Genomic DNA, 23,872 nt, shown 5'->3' with positions numbered 1-23,872 from the left:
TTGTTCTCCCATTTATGAAGAACATTACAGAAACTGAAAAAGCCATCATATACAATACCTTACTCAGCTTTTCTGGAATCATCAGAAGTAGAAAGTTGGAGCTCCAATGTCCATATACCTTTCCAGCTTGCAAGCGTATTTGATATCCCTATATTAAATACCACTACCTGTCCAAAACTCTACAAGAATCATTAAAAAATTCCTTCTTTCCATTTAATTATTTTCTGGGATACTCTTTATCCAACTTTGGACTAGTAGCTGTAAAGCACTATGTGCAGAGATCATCCCCACTTACCATTAGGGTATATACAATTTAATGAGACAAACCTCGCTAAATGGCATCAACACGAAGAGGTGAATTTCTGGTTCCAGTCTGTTAATGGATCCAAACAGCTCCATTCAGATGTAAAGAATATGGAGCTACTGAAAGTTCTTGTAGAATGATGTTAAGGATGCAATCTTTTTTCGTGCTTGTATTAAGAAATGGCTTATTCTGGCAAGAGCTGAATCTTCTGTGCACAATTATTATCACTAGTAGCTTTGATTTGATGTTCATCATAGTACATCAGACATTCCAAGTTCCTAATAAACTTTAAGTGGTATGAAGTAGTCTCAAATAATATCCAGGATCTGACTACTAACCTCCCATTATGCAACTATATGATATGCACTAGTGCACATCAGATCAAAGTTGAGTGTTACTGAGCAAATTGCTTTACTTGATGTTCTTAATAACATTCATCGATATCTATACTCTTAACCAGGGCCATTGCCAGCTTAGATCACATCCTGAGGCAAACAAACAAATATTGCCCTGATGGATTATAAGACAAAAATATCAGAAAATCTCCAATTGCTATTTAGTGTTTATTACAAGAGAAACATTAATGCAAAACAATTACATACTAATATTAATTAAATGTTTATGATAATGAAGATATCACACAATAAAACTGTTTATAAGCTCTTCTAAATTTAAATTATAAGCTATGTCAACCTCTATCGATACAGTTGCTAGACTAACCAATCTTTCTTGGGTCATTGCTGTTCGCAAACTTCTTTCCGTACTTACTACACTAACAGGAATTGTTAGCATAGAAATGTCGCTAACTGCAATATGGCTGAACAAGCACCCTTATTAAGCTGTGCCATGAGGTAGGCTGCCTCTATACTACACCCTGTCAACAGTACTGCTCCTAACAATGAAAGCAAGCAGATAGTTATTAATTGTTAGGAGTATAGATATTGATGAATGAATGTCATTAAGAACATCAAGTAAAGCAATTTGCTCAGCAACACTGAACTGCGATCTGATGTGCACTAATTGCGTAATGGAAGGTGGGCAATCAGATCCTGGATTTTATTGTAGAATACTTCATACCATTTAAAGTTTATTAGGAGCTTGCAAAATTACTTTGGTTGTCAAAAGAATGGTTTACCTAATTTGTACTTCTACCACTTTTGTGAAATATCACTAAGGTTTGTTTCTTTTCCTAGAATTAGATGTAAGAATTTTTGTTCATAAGATAAATGTTTTGATAGGCTTTACTCGTGATATTACTGGAATTTCAAGATGTTTTCAAAAACAGCCCTGTTGGAATTCTCCAGACTGGACAATGTTTTTTCTTTTTTTTCTTCTTCTTCTTGGTTTTTTTTTCCTTTGCTCTTCCCTGCTAGTTTGCATTAGTTATAATGGTTATTTTGGACAAACAGCTCTAAAACTTCATTTTGATCTGTGATGAATCTCAGAAGGAAACTTATGCATTTTGCATGTTCTCTGACTATGTTATCAATTGATGCATTCATCTCAGATATAAGGGGGGCAGTCAAAGGGGAGCATTTGGATGTTGCAAATGCAGATACTATTGCTGCTTCTACCTCTATGTTGTCCTGTATCTCAGTAAGCTTACATCTCTTATTTCTTTTCCTAGAATTAGATGTAAGAATTTTTGTTCATAAGATAAATGTTTTGATGGTGATATTACTGGAATTTCAAGATGTTTTCAAAAACAGCTCTGTTGGAATTCTCCAGACTGGACAATGTTTGCTGTACATGACTGGAATCTGAATAATTAGGAGTGGAAACTCGTGTCGATGTCAGAGCTGTACTGAACCTTTTGGTAGCAGTTCTATGTAAGCATGCATTTATCTTGTGTTCCCTGATGTATTATTTACAGGGCATAGAACAGTGAATAATCATCTGCTTGCTTTCTTTGTTAGTAGTAGTACCGTCGACAGGGTGTAGTATAGAGGCAGCCTGCCTCATTGCACAACTTAATAAGGGTGCTTATTCAGCCATATTGCAGTAGGCGGCGTCGCTATGCTAACAATTCCTGTTAGCGTAGCAAGTATGGAAAGAAGTTTTTCCAAGTTTAAACTGATTAAAAATTATTTGCGGACAGTAATGACCCAAGAAAGATTGGTTGGTCTAGCAACTGTATCAATAGAGGTTGACATAGCTTATAATTTAAATTTAGAAGAGTTTATAAACAGTTTTATTGCATGATATCTCCATTAGAGCAAACATTTAATTAATATTAGTATGTAATCATTTTGCATTAATGTTCCTCTTGTAATAAAAACAAAATAGCAATTGGAGATTTTCTGATATTTTTGTCTTATAATCCATCAGGGCAATATTTGTTTGTTTGCCTCAGGATGTGATCTAAGCTGGCAATGGCCCTGGTTAAGAGTATAGATATCGATGAATGTTATTAAGAACATCAAGTAAAGCAATTTGCTCAGTAACACTCAGCTGCGATCTGATGTGCACTAGTGTGTATCATATAGTTGCATAATGGCTGATAATATGTCCTGTTAATGCAGTTGAAGTATTCTGCTTTGTTTCACAACTAGATTTAACATGGTTAATCGACCCAGTACAGATATTGTACTGGGCAACACCTGGACAACTCAGCATAACTGTGATTTTGCTCTCGTACTGAATAGGCTGGCAACTGGGTTTCTTATCAATAAGTATGGTTATGTCTCCTGATTTCCACATTAAATTATCTAATTCCTCTCCTTGCTGGATTTCTTCCACTTGGTCATACTGTATTTCATGAAAGTTTTATGATCACACTATCTGTAAATTCCAATTTACATAGCTGTTAAGCTTACTTTATGTGACTGAAACCTGAATAATTAAGGTTGGAAACTCAAGTTGATGTTTTTTATAGAGAATCCATTCATGAGAGGTTGGTCAACCTATAGGAAGCTAGTACGATGGATGGGCAAGAAGTAACTTGTGCACATTTATCTTGAAATGCTGTGGTTTGTATTTCTTGAGAAACGCATAAGATGGCAGACTGTTCCAGAGAGTATCAGTGGAAGGGATGAACGATGAGGAGGAGGAGAAATTTGGTCTGTGAGTTTGGAGATGCACTGTTAGGGAGTTTTGGTTGGTTACTGCACACGTTTGAACTGATTTGAAAGAGAGTGGGGACATTATTGATGCTAATTCTGATGCATCAGCAGTGATAGAAGTATTTGCATTAAGATGCAAGTAGTAGAAACTGAGTGCCTGTGTGAAAGTGAGTGAAGTGTATCGGTGAGTGTGGATCACTGATCAATATAACTGCCCTTTTCTGTACAGAGTACAGTATCTCTAGGGACTCTTGGGGGACACCACCCTATTTATGGGAGCAGTATTCAATGGTTGGAAGGATTTTTGATTTGTATAATGGTAGGTGTTATTTGGAGTTAAAGTAACACTCCGAGTGAAAAAAAAACCTAATATTTTTAAGACAGAGGAGGCAACATTTGTAATGTGGTTATGCCAAGAAAGATTTGACGTTAGTGTTATCCCAAGAAGATGAATTTCATCATGCATGGGGATTTGACTGTTGTCAAAAATAAGGCTGGAAGAGAAGGTTTCTTTTTTTATGATATAAGGCAGTTGTGTTTTTCTTCCATTGAAATTTTACAAGATTATCTAAATCCAACTGATGAATGTTTTTGGAGATCTGTACTTAAGGTGGTAGTGGTTAGGGCTCTGGAGATTGTGGTGATTTGTGCATTGCTGGGATTATCAAATGAAAGGAGGGAATGCAATTTGTGTCGGAAAAAGAGCTGACTCACTATTTGTAAGCCATCTTGTTTCTGACCCAACAACACAGTGATGATTAAACCTAAGGATAAGGACATGCTCATGCCTCCAGAGAAAGGGCTAAGAGAGTATTGTATATATGTTCACTCAAAAGTGTATCAAACCGACTGAGATTGTTAATATTAAATAAACTTAAGAAATTTGTATTTAGAATTGATAATGTCTGTGTAAAATAAGCAAAGGGAAATTGTGTCTCAAGACCGAAATTGTTATTATTAAATGTGCTTAAGAGATATATGTATTAGAACCATGTCAAAACAGTTCGGAGTTGGAGTGACCAATCGACCGCAGCTAAGAGTATGATGTAGTCACAGAGAGGGCGCTCGCATTTGTAATATAAGACGCAGCGCGAGACTCAAACTTTCTCTCTTATTTTCTGTCCCGTACAATCCTGGATAGCTATGGAAGCTTGTTGCCGGTGCCCAGCAACAATCTCCCGGTTGCTGTTGTACCGAGTCAAGTAAAGCCACCAAAGGAATGAGGTCAGAATTTCAGTAAAGAGCCATTGGTAAGCTATGCCAACGTGAAGTCAGCGGAGGGCAACCTTCGAAGATAGTGGAAGTAGTCGCTGATGCCACAGAAATATGTGGTGAGAAAATACGGAAATCTTACATATCAGAAATGAAAGCATGGAGGGAAGTCACGGAACTCCATGAAAAGAACAAGATGGTAAAGTACAATCTTTCATACTCATTTTAGAATTATAATCGTAAAAGGAATAGGAGTCAAGGATTTAAGGAGCACCACACATTAACTTACCTATAGTGCCTAAAAGACTGCTTGGACTGATCTGTCTGTGTCAAATAAGCTGGTGCCACTCTAAGCGTGTGCTGAGAAAGGAACCTAACCTCTGAGATGTTTGTCAGGAAGAAGCTATGTGATATAATATTAGATATTAGCCTGAATTTTAATTAAGTTGTGGGAGAGTAGAGCTTGAGCACGAATTAGAATATTTTTCCATGTTAAAATACAAGACAGAATGCGTCTGACATACTTTGTATAAAGCTTGTACATAATTGTCCTTAGAAAACGAGAGCACTGAGTAACCCTGTATATGGAATAACTGAGTCTGAACATAATAATATAACAGAGATATAGGATTGTTTCATTTAGACATAAGAATTGAAATTTTGGATATCTTAACATAAAGGGGGGGGGGAATTCAGACTCTCTAGCATTGAAATTATTATTTAAAGTATGCAAGTGTTTATAATAAATGTATTTCTTCATATCAAAGTTCATGAGTCTGTTGTCTCTGAGATTGAATTACCACTTATAAAACTTTTGGACCCGTATGAGTGAAGGGGGAAGCAATTTACGTAAGAAAGAAAAGGGGGGAGCCACGACTGCACATCACGTGATCCCTTTGTTGTTTAGCGTTATATATTTGAGTATCGGAATTTGGTTGCTGGCTGGCGTAGTCGTTCTAAACAAAATATAAATTTGTCGGCAATGAAATAACTGATATGCATGAGAGAGAAATAATATATATATAGAATAATATAACATAAGAATAAAAGCAAAGGTGACAAGGTGGCGACGTAACAGCAATGTGCTGTCATCAGTAAAGCTATGCATTAGATTGGTCTGCTGGAGTAAGTCTTTTATATAAAGAAGGAATAGGGTGGGCAAGAGAACGGTCTTGTGAGAAACCCCTGGATTCGTTATATACTTAGAAGATGAGTGATCATCCACAATCACCTGAAGTAAGTATACAGTCAAAAAGCTGGCAGTCCAAGTGCAGAAATCAGGGGATAGACCAAATGATGGGAGTTTGCTTAACAGGCTTTTGTGCCAGACTCAGTCGAAGGCCTTGAAGATATCAAGGGCAACCACTTGGGACTTACAAAACTTTTCCATGGTATTTGTGCAGATGTGGGTGACATATGTGAGATCACCTGTTGACGACAGTGACGGAACCCATATTGATGGTCATTTATTAGGTGAGAGTCTTCAAGATAGCACAGCAGTTGGGTGTTGATAGCTCTTTCCATTACTGGAGTAAGAGAAATTGGATGACAGTTTGGGGATATTGATTTGTCCCCCTTTTATTAGGGATAGGTTGAATATGAGCTAATTTCAATATACTGTAGGGTGGATACTGGTGGAATAAGAGAGTGTAAAAAGATGACACAAAATGGGAGTCAACTCTGGAGCACAGACCTTTAGGAACAATTGCAGGGATGCCAATGGCACCAGGAGGCTTTTTGGTATCAAATTTGAGCAAAATTCTCCTGATCTCTTCACAGCAACAAGATACTCTGCACATTGAGTGCAGAGTACACGGGTTGGTTGGTTGGAGGCATTTACAAAATCAGCAGTACAAGAATTGGAAAAGTAAGAAGCGAGGAGACTTACTTTTTCTGTGGATGATGATGCAACAGGACCATCAGGATGCAACGGTGGTGGTAGCCATGTTGGGTAGAAGTTGTGACCAATGGCTAGAATGTGGCTGCCATGTGGTTAAGATGCAAGTTTCCCACTTTTAGCTCTTTCAAAATAATTTTTTGATATCTGCATAGTTTTCTTGAACTATTCCAGAAGTGATATAAATAAATGGATTTTTGGTTGCAAGCCAGTTACAGGATGCTCAATTCTTCTCTTGTCACTCTTCCTATTAGGAAGAGGTTATTATTATTACAGGCGACTCCAGGGAGTCCTTAGACTCATCGAGGGAGGCCCTAAACATCATGTCCACATAATTATACGACATTCTCACAGTATCTATCATACCTTGCCTTGAACTCGCTCACCGTCATAGCACCCACAACAGACTCTGGCAGCTTATTCCACTCATTTACTACTCTAAAAGTAAAGAACCCAGCTCGAACACCCCTGCTAACCACACTCTTGCCCAGCTTCCACAAGTGTCCTCTAGTTCTCCCACCACAAGTCCTGATCTCAAAAATATCCTCTGAATTAATCCTATAGAAACTCTTTAGCAATTTGAATGTCTCAATCATATCTCCCCTTTTCCGCCTATCAACTAATTTCTGCAACCCACAAATCTTCAACCTGTTCTCATATGGTTCATTCCATAGACCTGCTATCATCGCAGTCACTCGCCTCTGAATCCTCTCCACCTCCTCCCCATCAAGAAGGAACCTAGGTGACCAAATCTGGGCACAGTAGTCGAGATGAGGTCTTATCAAGGCTCGGTACAGAGGTACAATAACTTGCTTGTCTTTGCTCGTCAAGGTATTTTTCAACAACCAAGTGAGTTGATGAGCTGATTTAGCTACTTTTGCAATGTGCCCCCTAAACTTCATCTCCCTATCCACCAACATTCCCAAGTCCCTGGCCTCATCAATCTCCTGGAGTACAGTTCCACCAATGTAGTATACTGCTGCTAATCTTTTCACCCCAAAATGCATAACCTTACATTTTGTAACATTAGATCGACATCCATTCTCCTTAGCCCAGAACTCCAATCTATCCAAATCATCCTGCAAGATTTTGACATCTACTGCATTCACTATTGCCCTACCCAATTTGCATCATCAGCGAACAAATGAATTGTTCCTCTTAGATCCTTCCCTATATCGTTAATGAACAAATTAAACAGCAGTGTTCCAAGAACAGAACCCTGCAGCACACCACTAGTCACAGGCTGTCTTTTGGACTCTACTCCTGAATAAACTACTCTTTGATATCTCTCCGACGACCACCCACCTATCCATCTCACCAGCCCTATATCCATGTGGTATCCTGTCAAATGCCTTTGCCATGTCAAGTAGTATCACTGTAAACCCATTACCCTTATCCAGTTCAGCCGTCACTGTGTTATAAAACTTGAGCAAGTTACTGAGGCATGATCTACCCTTCACAAAGCCATGCCGTCCCCCGTACAGTATCTTAGTTTCATCAATCCATTCCTATATTTTTCCCTTGACTACTTTCCCGAAGACCTTGACAATGACTCCTGATATGCTGATCGGTCGGTAATTTGCAACCATAGTCTTGGATCCTCCTTTATGCAGTGGAACTATTTTCCCCTCTTTCCACACCTTCGGGACTAAACCAGACCCGAGACTCAGATTAAACAACATGGTCAAGGGCACTGACAATTCTTTGGCAGCTTCATGCAAGACCCGTGACGGTATACCATCCAATCCCACAGATGTATTCACATTAAGGTTCTGTAATAGACTATTCACCTCCACTTCATTAATCACAATTCCCATATAAACTAATGGTTCCTTCATTTTTTCAATGTCACCACCTGGATGATATACTTTTGCAAAGTGCTCGCTCAGTAACTCCGCTATTTCGACTGATTCAGTGACCTCCTTACCATCGTCATTCCTTAAAATCGTTTTGCCGTGTACAGTTTTTTTCTTGCTTGCAGCATATTGAAAGAACTGTTTGGGATTCTCTTTAGCTTGCATAGCTAGTTTCCTTTCATAATCCGCTTTTGCTTTTTTTACCACACTCATTACCCTTCTGGCCTGCACTTTATACCGTTCGTGTGCCTGCAGGTCACCTCTTTCTTTAAATTCCCTCCACAGTTGTTTCTTTTTTTGCAGCTCAAGCTTAATGGTGATATTCATCCATTTAACCCCTACTTGTTTTACCATTCGGACCCTAGGTATACAATCAGCCATAACCTCCTGTAAATGCTCCTTGACCACTTTCCATGCTCTATCGACATCCAGCCCTTGCAGTTGTACATGCCATGGCACTGATCCAAGCAATCTCCTAAGCTTGTCATACTTGCCAGCACGGTAATTCCACATATACCCTGTCTCAATCGAAAATTCCACACCTTCATTCAGCTACCTCCCAGGTCAAGACCTGATGATCACTCTCACCAATATGTGGCAACATTGTCATATTCATTACAGTCAAATTCTCAGATGCTATTACCAGGTCAAGCATTCTCACACCCCTAGTATTTTCAATTACATGCTGTCTCAGATAGTTATCCCTTAATAATTGAATAAAATCCATTTCCTTCCTCACATGTGTCCTCTCCTCCTTCCAATCAATGTTACCATAGTTGAAATCCCCCATAGTAATTACCCTCCTTCCACTCATTTCATCAATTTGTTTATGCATACTATCTTCACCATCTATTCCATCACCTGGTCTGTAGCAGCACCCAACTGTATATTTTATTCTGACAGTCTCAATCTCACACCAAATAGCCTCAAATGAGCTCTTTTCACTATCCTGCGATACAACTTCAATTCTCCTTGGCTGCAGTTCATCAGCTATCATCAATAACACCCCTCCCCCCATTTTATTCCCTCTGTCCCTCATAAACACACTGTAACCTACACATTCTATCCCACTAACTATATCATCTTCCATCAGCCATGTTTCACTAATGGCAATAACCTGTGGCCAGGAAGAGCCAATCAAGGCCAAAAATTCTTCCTTCATGTTCCTAATACTCCTGGCATTAGTATACATGAAATGCAGTGATCCCTTTGTCCCACCCCTATCTTGATGCATTATTCTAACTATCCCATTCCAATTTTTTGTCCTTAGTACTGGCTCGGGTACATTATATACATTCTTACACTCATCTGTCTCACTGATGTCTGCATATCCACTCCCCCCCCCCCTACTTGGCAGTTCTAGTTTCCCTGGTTCTGCTCATCCATTTTCACTTCATTCAGCAACACGTTTTCCAGTTCTCTGCACACCAAATCCATTCAAATGCAGGCCATCCATCTTGTATAAATCCTTTTGCCCATCAAACTCATTCCACACCACACCGTCTGCATAACCTGCAAATAATGTCATTTGCGATTATGGCCCTCCTAAACTCCTCTCTTTCGCTACCTTTAACAATACTTTCAAGTCCTCTCTCATAAAAAATTTATCTCCTTTCAATTCATTCGTACCCGCCACAACTATCAATTCTTTCACCCTCTGTTTCTGCGCTCTAATACTCTCACTTACATTCTTAAATTTCGCACCCAAGAGGGTGCGAAATTTATGGGATACTGCTCTTATGATATAAGAACAGTGTATTCCAAACTTTCACTGAATACTACAATCACACTCACTGAATGTGATTGTAGTATGCTATGAAGGATAATATGAAAAAACTGCCATTCATTGGCTGACACACTGAATGCAGAGTTCTCAGCATTGACTAGAATATGAACATGCACAAAAATATTCAGAACTAAGGCTCACAACATGCATTTTCATAGGACCGCATTATGCAAGCCATACTTTACCTGAACCAACATTCAGCATCATCTTCAGTGGCGCAAAGAGTGTGTACAGTGGGATGGAAGCTTGGAAAGCTATGTTATGGAGCAATAGATCATGCTACACCTTCTACTGAGTAAATGGACAGATGCCCTACAAATGTTTCTTACCAGATTGCATATAACTCCAATTATGGAATTTGGAGGTGGTGGTGTGATTGTATGGTCCCATTTTTTCTGGTCCTCAGACCTCTATTTGTGGTCCAACAAATACTGAAAAAAGTATCTGAACATTCTGGACTATGCAATTCTTCCAACTTTGTGGCGTTTTTCTGTGGAAATGATTATTGTCTCTTTTAGCAAGAAAATGCATCATATCATAAGGCTGCTGCTGTAACTGCAAAGTTTGTGGTCATGAATGTTACCACATTCATGACCACGACTGGCCTCCACACAGCCTTGATCTCAACCCTACTGAGCATCTGTGGGATGAACTGAAATGTTGAGTGTGGTCAAGGGATGTCTGCCCCACAACAGTCCATGCCCTCATTACATGCCAAAATTCCCATTAACTGCTATCATATGCTTGTGGAAAGTATGTCCCATAGGATTGCTGCAGTCATCACAGCAAGAGGATATCCTACATTTTATTGAGGTGGGAACCATGGCTGTTTGTTTCTCACACCATAGTGTCTGTTTACTTTTTTCCGAGCAGTGCATTTTTAACATTTATATCATATTTCAAATGCAGGAAACAATGTTTAAATACATTCTTTTGTTATGCAAACTGGTATGCTTACAGTAGAAATAACAATTATGAAATGTAAATTTCCAATAATAAAAAAAGAGTGCTACTGAATGAAACTATTTCTGTCGAGAAGAAGTTAGTTTGGTGAAATTTGGTTCTATATTTCTTATTTTTAGCTGTGGATGGGACTCCTCAAGAAGACAAATTGTGAACACAAACACGATTAAACATGTAGAGATGCATAGGTGAGCGGCAAACTGATTAACTGATTGTTAATTCCAAAATTTAACAGACAGTTCTGACCATGTCATCCAAAATATTTGAATTGAAACTTTTAATGCAAACAATTAGAACCAAGCAGTTGGAATGCAACAATCATGTCCTCACCAGATGTGGTCCTAATGGAAGTCAGTCAATATATGCCAAGACAGATCCTGTTTTAAACTTTCTTCAAATTTTTACAGTATTGAAAAATTACTTTATAGACAAAACCTGCACTTTTCTGGAACAAAACAGTGCCAAAAATATAAAGTAAAAAAAAAAAATTCAACTGCACAAATTATCAAAACAATTGGTATGCTTTGATTCTAAGAGGATTACATGTTATGTTTCCACATATTAAAAAAAAAGAATATTAATATAACAAATGCAAAGTTTATCTCTTAATTACAGGCATCCAGTACACCTTAAGCCAACTGGACCAAACAGATCCAATCAGGTCCAGTGCTATGTGATAAAGCCAGAAATTTAAAATTCAATGAAATTCTAGTAGATTTTACAACAAAAAGCAAGAAAAATTTCTTCATAAGTTTTCCATAAAAGTATAATCAATAAATATATTATTAAATTTTTAATATTGCTTTGCAGCATATATTACCAATACTTAACTATCTAAAATTTGGGTCTCACAAAAATTATCCCAATGGCCCTTTGCATTTGCTACAGTTGGGACTGCAGACATCAGTGTACTGAATGGACCACTGTGACCAATAACAGTTTATCACTATTGCACTCACAAAAAGATTATAAATCTATAGCAGAGTTAGTACTGTGATTGGGTAAAGATTAAATAACATGAGTAAATTACTCAAGATCAACCATGATACTATTTTTCTCCCCAGCCAATTGATGTCTTTAAAGTAAGCCATGCAGTGATCTCAAAACCAGCCAATGAAAATCATATACTACCTGAAGACACCAATATACATAGAACAATAAGATCTGAAACAACGCCTGTAGAATTGAAGATGATTCTTTCAGTAAACCATGCCAGGACTTATACAACATCGAACTTCCTAATATCTGAAATTCTAGTTTGCTTATATCCAAAGAGAGCCTCCATAGTAGCTGTTAGTTTAGACACACTGAAAGTGAGTTAACTGATCTCATAGGGAAGTGGTAGAGTTTTCCTCCAGGAAATTCTAGTTTTTCATTCCACAACCAGGCAAACTGGCTAGGAGAGCACATGCAATTTACACACAAGAATATATATATTTATGTGCAAGACTAGCTACCCTATCTCCTAAAATTATGGTTATGAAGGTGAATATCTGGGTATGTCATGGGTATCAAGAGCACTGCTGTTTATTATTATTATTATATCCAAATATCAAATGCTCATTCTAACATCAGTTTGTTACAAAATAGTGATCCCAATTGGAACCAAGAAGGATTTGGATGTCATGAAACTCACTTAAAAAAAAAAAAAAAAAAAAAAATTAATCATACCCATGAAAGGTTGAAAATCAATCACACATTCAGTACAATGGGTGGGTTAAGGTTAGATAATCTAGTTCCCTCTAGACATCAAACATGGTATGTTTTTTAAAGCCATTTCAGAGGTCTCCAAATAAAAAGGGTAGTGGTCTTGCACTAGACAAATGAAAAAGCCATAGTAAGATTTGAATCTACAGCTTGTTGGAGAGCAGTGACACTTTCATTCAGTCCTCTAGGCTGTTATTTATTACTTATGATGGCTACCATCCTATATCATATTTAGTAGCTCATTTGGAATGCATTGATAAAAAGATTGTACTGTAACTCGCTTCATTACAAAGTCCTGAGAGTTTTAATCATATTGATACATGAGTCCAATGTTAAGAATTTATATGGAATTTATTATAAATAGACTAACTTGTACATGAATATATTATGTATTAAAATATTCATGTACAAGTATAAAATTTCTATCTTATTCTCCTACTCTGGCATTATTATGGATAAGATCATCAACAACAGTTACCCCAACATGGCCTTGTTCTCCACAGATCTTGTGTGCAACTTGGGTTACTTGTTGGAAAGGATAACACAGCACGGGAACTTGTCTGATATCCCACTGAAAAAAATGAATAGTCATTAATAAACAAGATACATCAACATAAACACATTATCATGAAATAAAATCTCATCATTTGGTGCTGTATGTGTCTGTGTTATCATTAAGCTGAAATTCATTACAAATAAAATAGTAGGTGAGAAGTAGTGCCTTGAGTGGATAAAGTATACGAAGTTTCTTGGAAGCTGAAGGAGAACTATGGTTGAGGTGTATTTGTAATAGGAGAAGCTAGAGATGTCAGTCATTCCAAAAAAGGAAATCTAATTCTGTTTAAAGATCTAAGTATTATTAAGGAGTTAAAGGGGGAAATGAAATGAGATCTTTTGTGTTAGGACTGTGTTTTGATAGCAATGAAGCTCAGGAAGTTACCTCCTCCCCCCCCCCCCCCCCACACACACACCAAATGAAAGACATCAAGGAGATAAGAGGCATTCATTGTGGAAGATCTTGAAGCTTCTGATGATTGTGTGCTATAGGGTTCAAATGAAGAAGATGAATGAATGGAGTGCATTCTCATCACATCATCTGCTGTTAGCCAAGTCTCACTAATGCCTATAACTTTTGGCAAGGTTGCACTAACCAATGGGAAAAACTTCTCTCTATTGTTCCTGATACTTCTGGCATTAGTATATAGAAATTGTACCAACCCTTTAGGCCCTCTCCCACCTTTACTTCTTGAACTGACTACCCTATCCAATATTTCTGCTTGACAGACTAGATTCCGCACTTGGTCATTCTCACACTCACTTGCCTCATGGGTGCCTTCCCACAAACTCACTTGCCTCATGGGTGCCTTCCCACAAACTCACCTGCTTCTATCTTAATTGCTTAAGTTTTCCTGAATTTGTGCTTCAGCATGAGCAGTGAAAAAAAGCTCTCTCTCTCTCTCTCTCTAGACACTTAACTCTAAAACCATTTAGATGCAGTCCATCAGCATTGTAGAAATCCTTCTTTCCATCAAATACAGACCACTGATCCACAAATCCCACATCATTCCTTCAGCACACACCCTATGTAATAAAGAAAACTTGGTTGACAATATGATCTAGATTAGTTACAGAGGTGTAGCTAGGCTAGGGAAGGGCAGAGGGGACAGTCCGCCCTGTGCGGCACTTTGAATCTTTTTGAACTTTTGCAGTTAATTCTAAAATACAGTCTCGAGAACTCAGTTCCAAATATTGTAATACTACTGCGAATTTTCCTCACAATTGCTGTAAGTGTTGCTAGTTGTGAGAGGCGTTTTTCTAAATAAAATTGATTAAGAATTAATTACATTACTATGAAACAGACTTCGCCAATGTCATCAACGATTTTGCTAACAGAAAAGCAAGAAAAATAACATTTTAGAATGTTGGAATTAAAGTTTTACTTCAAAAATAAATATAGTGTTTTAATTTATTTCCCTATATGTCGTTTTGACTTTTTGTAGTATTTTTGGTGTGTATTGAGAGGGGTGGCAAAATCAGGTACTGCCCCGTGCGGCATAAGCTCTAGCTACACCACTGATTAGTTATCAAGCGGAGAAGTGACATCTACAGTGTATACAGAAAGAGTGCTTTAAAAAAAAAGTCAGGGTGTTAGCAGGGTGGCAGAATTATCTGGTATTCTGCTGGTAGATGAATTATGTTAGGTTGTTGCTAATAGCAAAAACCTCAGCATTCTTACTGACTGCATCAGTGGAATTAAAGAAAGGAAGCAAATTTGTGTTGTGGACATTAAAGTCCCTCAAGGAATATGACCTCATTGTTTGGTAATTTGACTGCAGATTATCAACCTTTATATGGTCAAAGTGTATATCACAATTTGGAAAGCAATAAAGGCATATTCTTCTTCTTATTATTATTATGAGAGAGATCTCCAAGGAATCAAGGACTCATCCAGGGAGGCCACATACTTGTTCTTGAATTCATTATATTGTCAGTAAATTCCAATCAGCACTCTATGAGAGTAAAATCTACATCTCATCCCTTTCTTGGCAGCATTCATTCTCAGCTATCAAGGAGGCTCTCTTGTCCTATCCTCACCATAAATGAAAAATTCCATCCACTGAAATCCTGTATGACCCTTTCAGAAGTTTAAGTCTCAATCATATCACCCCTCTTTCTCCTCTGTCCGGACAATTCATCATAGGGAAAATTCATCACGGAAACTCTTCAGCATGGGAAAATTAATTGTCTGAAAATTCTTTGCAGATATACAGGGTGTTCGGGATAAATTTGACAGTTTCGTAAGGAAAAAGAAAATCTTCTTTGTATCTATTAAATTTAATGAATTGACAAAAAAACATTACAGGCAGAGTTAATTACAATACTATCAACAAGATTTACTCAAAATAACCACCATTAGCATCGATCACAGCTTCAATTCTGCTTCGGAACCTCGAACAAGCTGATGCTACAGTCTCCTTGGGAAGGGCCGCAAAAACTGTTTTAATTTTATCCATTAACTGGGCTTTTGTATTACTGGAAGTGCGATTGGTGTCTTTTTCAACTGCGCCCCATACAAAATAATCCATGGGGTTAAGGTCTGGGGAGTTTGGAGGCCAAACATTTGGACTGGTGAAGTCGTAGAAATTTTCAGACAACCATTTTTGACTTTTCCCAGAGGTGTGGCAAGGGGCCGAATCCTGCTGCCATACATACGGCCTACCATTGGCTACCCTTGTTATCCAGGGCTTGACTACAGTTAGCAACTCCAAGAACAAAGCCCGAATTCCAATGCCAGGGTTCTTCAACACCTGTTCCTGCAGATTTGCGAGGAATTCTGCTGTACGAACGCAATCAGATCGTCTGCTAGGGATCTTTCTTCTTGCTACATCCTCGTAGTCACCATTGCAAGTCTCTAGTTCATGCCTGATTGTTTTTACTGTATTCAGGGAGCATTGGGCAGCAGTCGTAATATCCTTATTTTGATGGCGGGCACGAATCATCATGATACAAGTTATTCTCTTCCATGATTCAGGTGGGTTCCAGCTATCCATCCTTTCTGACATCTTGTATATGAATGAAGAAGGGTCCAAACTTTTAAATGAAGAGAAGTGTGTGTTAATACATGTAACTTACGGAAAAATATAATTAATTATAAATATGTCAAATTTATCCCGAACACCCTGTATATGAAAAAAAAAAAAAAAAGAAATATTTCCCATATATGAAAAAAAAAAAGATAAATATTTTATATATTATTTAATATTTCAATTATATTTAGCTTTCTGAATATTTTTATTCCGTATAAAGTTATTAATATTCTTTCTTACCACAGCATTGTAGATGGAATTAGAATAGTTATTAGGGAGAATAAAATATTTAAGAATAGTTAAGGAGAAAGGGCACAATATTTAAGAATATTTATCATTCTAACTGTTCACTATTTTTCTTTTCTGCACATTTAGACACCTCCAGGTGTGATATATTTTTTTTATCTGAACTAATTCAGAAGGCGACATGTTTCAGTTATTGAATACACATGTATTTTGAAAAAACTTGTATACGGCATAATCGTTTGCAGAGCTAGTTTAAGAACATAGGTGCACTCTTGAGTAATTATATTAAAGAAAATTGTAATAAAATTACGTAAATCCTATCATCATTATGTAAATCCTACGATGATACATAAAATGTAAAATAAGATACATGAAATACATAAAAAACTATCCTTTGTGAAATTTATCTTACACTGCATTTACTTTTCATAGATCAGTATCAATGCAATATCATTTCAATTTTCTAGAGAATAACATTTTTAGCGGATTTTTCTGCGATGAATAGTTCTTGCAATGAATTTTTCTCCTGGTGAATTTCTCCATGATGAATTGTCCATGAACCCTTTCTCCTGTTTGCTAGTGACTGCAATAATCTGTCTTCATAATCATATCAGGACTGTATTCCGAGATCCTGATATTTTTTTAAAACTCTCCTTTGCAATCTCTCTCCAATGTAGGCCCTAAACATCATGTCCACATAATTATACGACATTCTCACAGTATCTATCATACCTTGCCTTGAACTCACTCAATCGTCATAGCACCCACAACAGACTCTGGCAGCTTATTCCACTCATTTACTACTCTAAAAGTAAAGAACCCAGCTCTAACACCCCTGCTAACCACACTCTTGCCCAGCTTCCACAAGTGTCCTCTAGTTCTCCCACCACAAGTCCAGATCTCAAAAATATCCTCTGAATTAATCCTATAGAAACTCTTTAGCAATTTGAATGTCTCAATCATATCTCCCCTTTTCCGCCTATCAACTAATTTCTGCAACCCACAAATCTTCAACCTGTTCTCATATGGTTCATTCCATAGACCTGCTATCATCTCAGTCACTCGCCTCTGGATCCTCTCCACCTCCTCCCCATCAAGAAGGAACCTAGGTGACCAAATCTGGGCACAGTAGTCGAGATGAGGTCTTATTGAGGCTCGGTACAGAGGTATAATAACTTGCTTGTCAAGGTATTTTTCAACAACCAAGTGAGTTGATGAGCTGATTTAGCTACTCTTGCAATGTGCCCCCTAAACTTCATCTCCCTATCCACTGACACTCCCAAGTCCATGGCCTCATCAATCTCCTGGAATACAGTTCCATCAACGTGGTATACTGCTGCTAAACTTTTCACCCCAAAATGCATAACCTTACATTTTGTCACATTAAATTGACATCCATTCTCCTTAGCCCAGAACTCAAATCTATCCAAGTCGTCCTGCAAGATTTTGACATCTTCTGCATTCACCATCGCCCTACCCAACTTTGCATTATCAGCAAACAAATGAACTGTTTCTCTTAGATCCTTCCTTATATCGTTAATGAACAAATTAAACAGCAGTGGTCCAAGAACAGAACCCTGCAGCACACCACTAGTCACAGGCCGTCTTTTGGACTCTACTCCTGAATAAACTACTCTTTGATATCTCTCCATCAACCACCCACCTGTCCATCTCACCAACCCTATATCCATTCCCATATGTTGTCGTTTACAGATTAGAATTCCATGTGGTATCCTGTCAAACGCCTTTGCCAGGTCCAGCAATATCACTGTAAACCCATTACCTTTATCCAGTTCAGCCGTCACCTTGTTATAAAACTTGAGCAAGTTACTGAAGCATGATCTACCCTTCACAAAGCCATGCTGTCTCCAGTACAGTATCTCATTTTCATGAATCCATTCCTGTATTTTTCCCTTGACTACTTTCTCCAAGACATTGACAATGACTCCTGATATGCTGATCGGTCGGTAATTTGCAACCGTAGTCTTGGATCCTCCTTTATGCGGTGGGACTATTTTCCCCTCTTTCCACACCTTCGGGACTAAACTAGACCCGGAACTCGGATTAAACAGCATGGTCAAGGGACTAATAATTCTTTAGCCGCTTCATGCAAGACCCGTGCCGGTATACCATCCAATCCCACAGATGTATTCACATTAAGGTTCTGTAATAGACTATTCACCTCCACTTCATTCATCACAATTCCCATATAAACTAATGGTTCCTTCATTTTTTCAATGTCACCACCTGGATGATATACTTTTGCAAAAGTGCTCACTCAGTAACTCAACTGTATCGACTGATTCAGTGACCTCCAAAGGTCACAAAGGTCTTGGAGGTCACTGAATCAGTGACCTTAAAGAGAAAAAATGATATTCTTATCTTTATGTATCAAAGTTTGTTTCAGCACTGTAATTATCTTTTGAGTTGTATTTGCAATCTATGCTACATGATTCGTGCACTTCAACTTTCTATCTGCTAACACTCTAAGATACCTAGCATGATCAGTTTCTTCTCACATAATCCAACCAATATAATATGACATATCTAATCACACCAAAATGCTTGACTTTACATTAAATGACATCCACTTTTCTCATGCCCACAATTCCAGCCTATTCAATCATTCCGCAAGTATTGCATATCAGCTGTTTCTGATTACCCTACCTATCTTTGCATCATCAGCAAATAGCTGTATGTTGCATACCAACCTTCACAATATCATTAATATACAGATTGAATAAAAGTGGACCAAGGACTGATCTTTGTGTACACTACTGGTTATTTTTTATTTATTTTTTATTATTATTTTTTTTATTAATCTTTGTACTGGTTATGGGCAGTACTACCCTTACATCATGTCCAGACATCTCGTTCAGACTTGATATAGGCCTAAGCCTTTACAAATGTTTTACCCTATGCCTGTTCTAGTTATCATTGCAGTCATTATCTGGTGGCAATGCCATGCCACCAGTATGCCCTGTAGGGAAGAACGTTTATATCCTTCTGCGTAAGCCCAAGCTGTTTTAAGTCTTTATAACTATCTGCGCTGCATACGCCATGTAAAGAGATGATGGCGCTGGTAAACCTCTGAATTGCCCCATGCTCATGTATCTTACTAACTAGATCTTGGTTATTCTTATAATAGTTTACCTTATTATTATGGCTATAGGCTAGTGAGCTCCCTGTCTGTTCCCACCACCTGGGCATCAACTACCCAAGCATCACCATCTCTTTTAATCACTAAGTCTAGCTTACACAAGCTCGCAGAGGTCCCATAATGGGATTCCACTGCAGTCTGTCTCCCAACCTTTGTCTTTAAGCGGTTGTTCAGAATAGAGACCACAGCATCATGCCTCTGCATGTGGACCCCATGGGTGCGGAAGCAACACCGGGCTACATGAGACAATGTCTCACTGTAGTGGCAGCCAGCCCTACAGTTTGAGTCGTCACTACCCCATCGAGCTGTGTGGGCTTGAGTGGGTAGGGCATTGATCCTCATCCTGATAAGGTCAATATACTTGAACCCAGGGAGGAGTCTGGTGCCATCCCTTACCCAATCATGCTGGGGAGGCACCAGATATGATTCTTTTAAAGGAGCACCATCTACAGAAGAGTGCAGCAGAGATGCCCATCTCTTGTGTTCTGCAGGTGCTGACTCAATTAAGGTACCATGATAATGGGACCAGCCTTTAGCCTGCCTAAAGTCTTCTTGTATTAATGGGCTATAGAAAGCCTCTCTGCAGATAGGGGAAGAAGATAGTTCTAATTTCGCAATTCTGGACAGCCGCAAGCGTGGGATCACCATCTAAGTGGTGGAACCCCGAGCCTGTGGTCCTTCACCCTCATGTGGAAATATGCAGTAGGGGTGTCAGGCGGCAGTCGGAGCCATGATATCACAGCTGAACGGATAGCCCTGTCCATTTGGAACAGTACCAAGATATATTTCCTACCAAGCACCAACTTGTGGTAAAAGCGAGGTAGGAGATAGTGGGAAAGGATAAACAGTCTTTGGTGGGGCTTGAGAGGAGCTTTCATCAAAAAAGAGATCCCAGCTTCTGGAATAGAAGAGACAGAAGACCTTCCCTTTGGGGTGAACATGATACTGAGGTATCTCCACTCTTCCAGGATGATCAAAGCATGCAATGACCTCCCGTGCAGGGAAAAGGATTTAGATGTCAGGTTGGTTAACTGGATTCAGGATTGGCTGTCCGATAGGTATCCGAGTTGTGTATGGTAGAGCAGTTTCAAGGAGGCAGAAGATTACAAGTGGGGTCCCACAGGGCTCAGTACTGGGACCTATATTGTTTAACCTTTATATCAATGACATTGTCAGTGGATTGCAGGGCGATATTCAGTTGCTTGCAGATGATGTGAAGCTGAGACGGGTTATTAGTGGTAGTGCAAATGTGGTAGCCCCACAAGAGGATTTGAATAAGCTAGACAGGTGGGCAAATGAATGGGGATATCGGTTTAATGCAGCAAAATGTAAGGTCTTGAGGTTTGAGACACATCGATGGGAGGCTGCTTACTCTATTGGAGGAGATAACTGGAGGAAGTACAAGAGGCAAGAGATCTGGGGTTGGTGATTGATAGAAACCTGAAATTCAGGAGACATATTGCAAAGGTGGTGAAGGTAACACAGAGGATTGCTGCAATAATGAGAAGGATGCTGACCTGCAGAGATCAATGAGTTATCATTCCATTGATAAGACCCTGATCAGACCACACTTAGACTATTGTTCTCAGATTTGGTGACGATATCGCTTTCAAATCCCCAGGATTTGAAGGTAATAAATTAACTATAGAAAGGATACAAAGGCGGATAACAAAGATGGTTTCAGGGCTGTACAATGTTAGTTATGAGGATCAGCTGAGGGAATGTAGACTGCAGAGTTTGGTGGATAAAAGAAGGAGAGGTGATATGATTGAGACTTTTAAACTGTTGAGAGGTGGTTACAGATTTGACACTGGGGAGTTCTTTTGCTTGGTTGAACAGCGGGAAGGAGTTCATGACTTATTTTTCAAGGTATTAACAATACCACAAACACTTTTATCAACAAAGATGTTTTGTTAACGCTAATATTTCGCTGATTTTCAACTCAGCATTATCAGAGCACAACACACATGTAAACGCGACAGTGAGTGAGTGAAACAATATAATTGCAAAAGACAAAAGATCTAAAGTCCTATTTTTGGCGCCCTCTAACGGGAAAAAAAAAAAAAAAACAGCAGTTATCCAGGAGTTTTTCTTAGGATGACCGTCTCCCAAGTTTTTGGCAAATTAATGCAACCATATTTGTTAAGGTTGGCAGAATTCTTCAAAGCCATTGCTGACTCAAAAAATAATCTTTCAGATCTATAACGACTCCTAAATAGCAAATTCGTTTTCCTCCATCTGATCCTGTGTGAAGGAGTGTCCAAAGCGTGGTCTGCCAGTCCCGACTTGCCATAGTAATAGTAGCAAATGTGTCTTTCATGTTCTTCCAGGCGGATGTTCACTGATCTTCCTGTTTACCCATAATAGGCCAAGTCACAGTCACATGGAACTTCATACACTCCTGGGTGTGCTAAAGGGTGAAGTTTATCCTTTGGCGAGCGGATCAGAGTTGCCAGCTTGACATGAGGTTTGAAGCTGGTGCGAAGGCCATGTTTCAACAATACTTTGGCTATCTTTTCCGATGTACGTCTGATATAGGGAATAGAAATCGTCATGTTGTATTCTTGTGTATTAGGGGAGGGCAGAGTAATGGGCCTATGTAGTATTTTATCTATTTTGTAGGGATTGTAGCCGTTGGCTAAGAACGTATGGCGCAGGTATTGGAGTTCAGTGGTCAGAGCTGTATCGTTAGAACAAATGGCTCTGGCTCTGTGTGTAAGTGTTTTTAAAATGCCGTACTGTTGGACTGGATGATGATGTGATTGTTTATGTAGGTATCTTCCTGTGTGTGTAGGCTTTCTGTAAATAGAAAAAGATAGTGATCCATCTGAAAGGCGGGTGACTAATGTGTCAAGAAATGGTAAACAGTTATTTGATTCTTTTTCTACTGTGAAGTGAATTTTGGGGTGTTGGCTGTTTAGGTAGGTGAAAAAAGCATCCAAAGTGTCTTGTCCATGGGGCCAGATGGCAAACACATCATCTACATAGCGCAACCACACTTGTGGCTTGTATGTAGCTGTGGTAAGTACTTTGTTTTCAAAGTGTTCCATGTAAAAATTTGCTAACGGGGGAGAGAGGGGGGAACCCATAGCAGTACCATTAATCTGTTTGTAGAATTTCCCCCCCCCCATGTAAAATAACCTGCATTCATGGTAAATTGAAATAATTCAAAAATATCTGGGGGAAATTTAGACTTGATTAAATCAAGAGTGTCTATAAGTGGTACATTGGTAAATAGGGAGGTGACATCGAAACTAACCATTATGTCTGAATTTTTTAGGATTAGATTTTTAACCAGTGTTTTGAAATGGATTGAATTTTTTACAAAAGTAGAGGAGTTGCCAGTAAGAGGGGAAAGCGACTTAGCTAAATGCTGGTCCAGTTTATATGTGGGACTATCTATGCTATCAACTATGGGGCGTAGGGGAATATTAGTTTTGTGGATTTTTGGTAATCCATAAATACGGGGTATTTTAACATGAATTGGTTTTATTTTCCTGATGATTTCTTTGGGCCATGATGTCACTTTTTTCAGTAATTTTCGGACTTTTTTCTTTTGCGACATCGTAGGGTCTCGATGTATAATTTGATACGTGGAACTGTCACATATGAGATCTTGCATTTTTCTGTTATACTCTTCTTTATTCATGATAACTGTTGCATTTCCTTTATCGAGAAGCGGGAAGGAGTCATCCCTGGAAGTTAGAAAGGAAACTCTGAGCAAGAGGGTGAGGATTGGTTTTTTTTGCATGGAGGGTGGTTGAACTGTGGAATGCATTGCCTGATAGTGGTGAGAGCAAGAATGGTCAATGAGTTTAACGAGTGGTATGATAGGATTTGTGTTTCCTAGGAGGGACCTCCCGTGACGAGTCTTTTGATCAATGGCCTGAATAATAATAATAATTTCATGTTTAAAATTAATGCTATAAATATCACAGGATCATGAGGCATTTACCCTAGAAATACATAAATATTTCATATATAATCATATGGATTATATTAGTATTATTGCTACTGGAAAAGCAATAATAATATACGCAAATGTTTTGTTCATTTCAGAACATATCATAGCAATAACTTATGGTATGAATT

The 23,872-nt window shown here is 38.5% G+C and overlaps 1 protein-coding gene across 6 annotated transcripts in view; it reads right to left on the bottom strand.

Moving 5' to 3' along the window:
• LOC150093608 (thrombospondin type-1 domain-containing protein 7B-like) overlaps positions 1-23,872 on the bottom strand; it is a 950,748-nt gene that overhangs the window by 296,876 nt on the left and 630,000 nt on the right. For all 6 annotated transcript variants that reach the window (XM_090412735.1, XM_090412734.1, XM_090412733.1 and 3 more), the window contains exon 24: positions 13,266-13,358. In XM_090412735.1, the coding sequence (XP_090268861.1) occupies positions 13,266-13,358 (93 nt within the window). The remainder of the gene's footprint in view (positions 1-13,265; positions 13,359-23,872) is intronic.

This window comes from Typopeltis vanoorti, chromosome 23 (assembly GCF_054136105.1).
Source record: "Typopeltis vanoorti isolate ZY-2024b chromosome 23, IOZ_Tvanoo_1.0, whole genome shotgun sequence".
Classification (NCBI taxonomy): domain Eukaryota; kingdom Metazoa; phylum Arthropoda; class Arachnida; order Uropygi; family Thelyphonidae; genus Typopeltis; species Typopeltis vanoorti.
The sequence above is the reverse complement of the archived record's forward strand: the minus strand, read 5'-3'. Positions and strand labels throughout refer to the sequence as shown.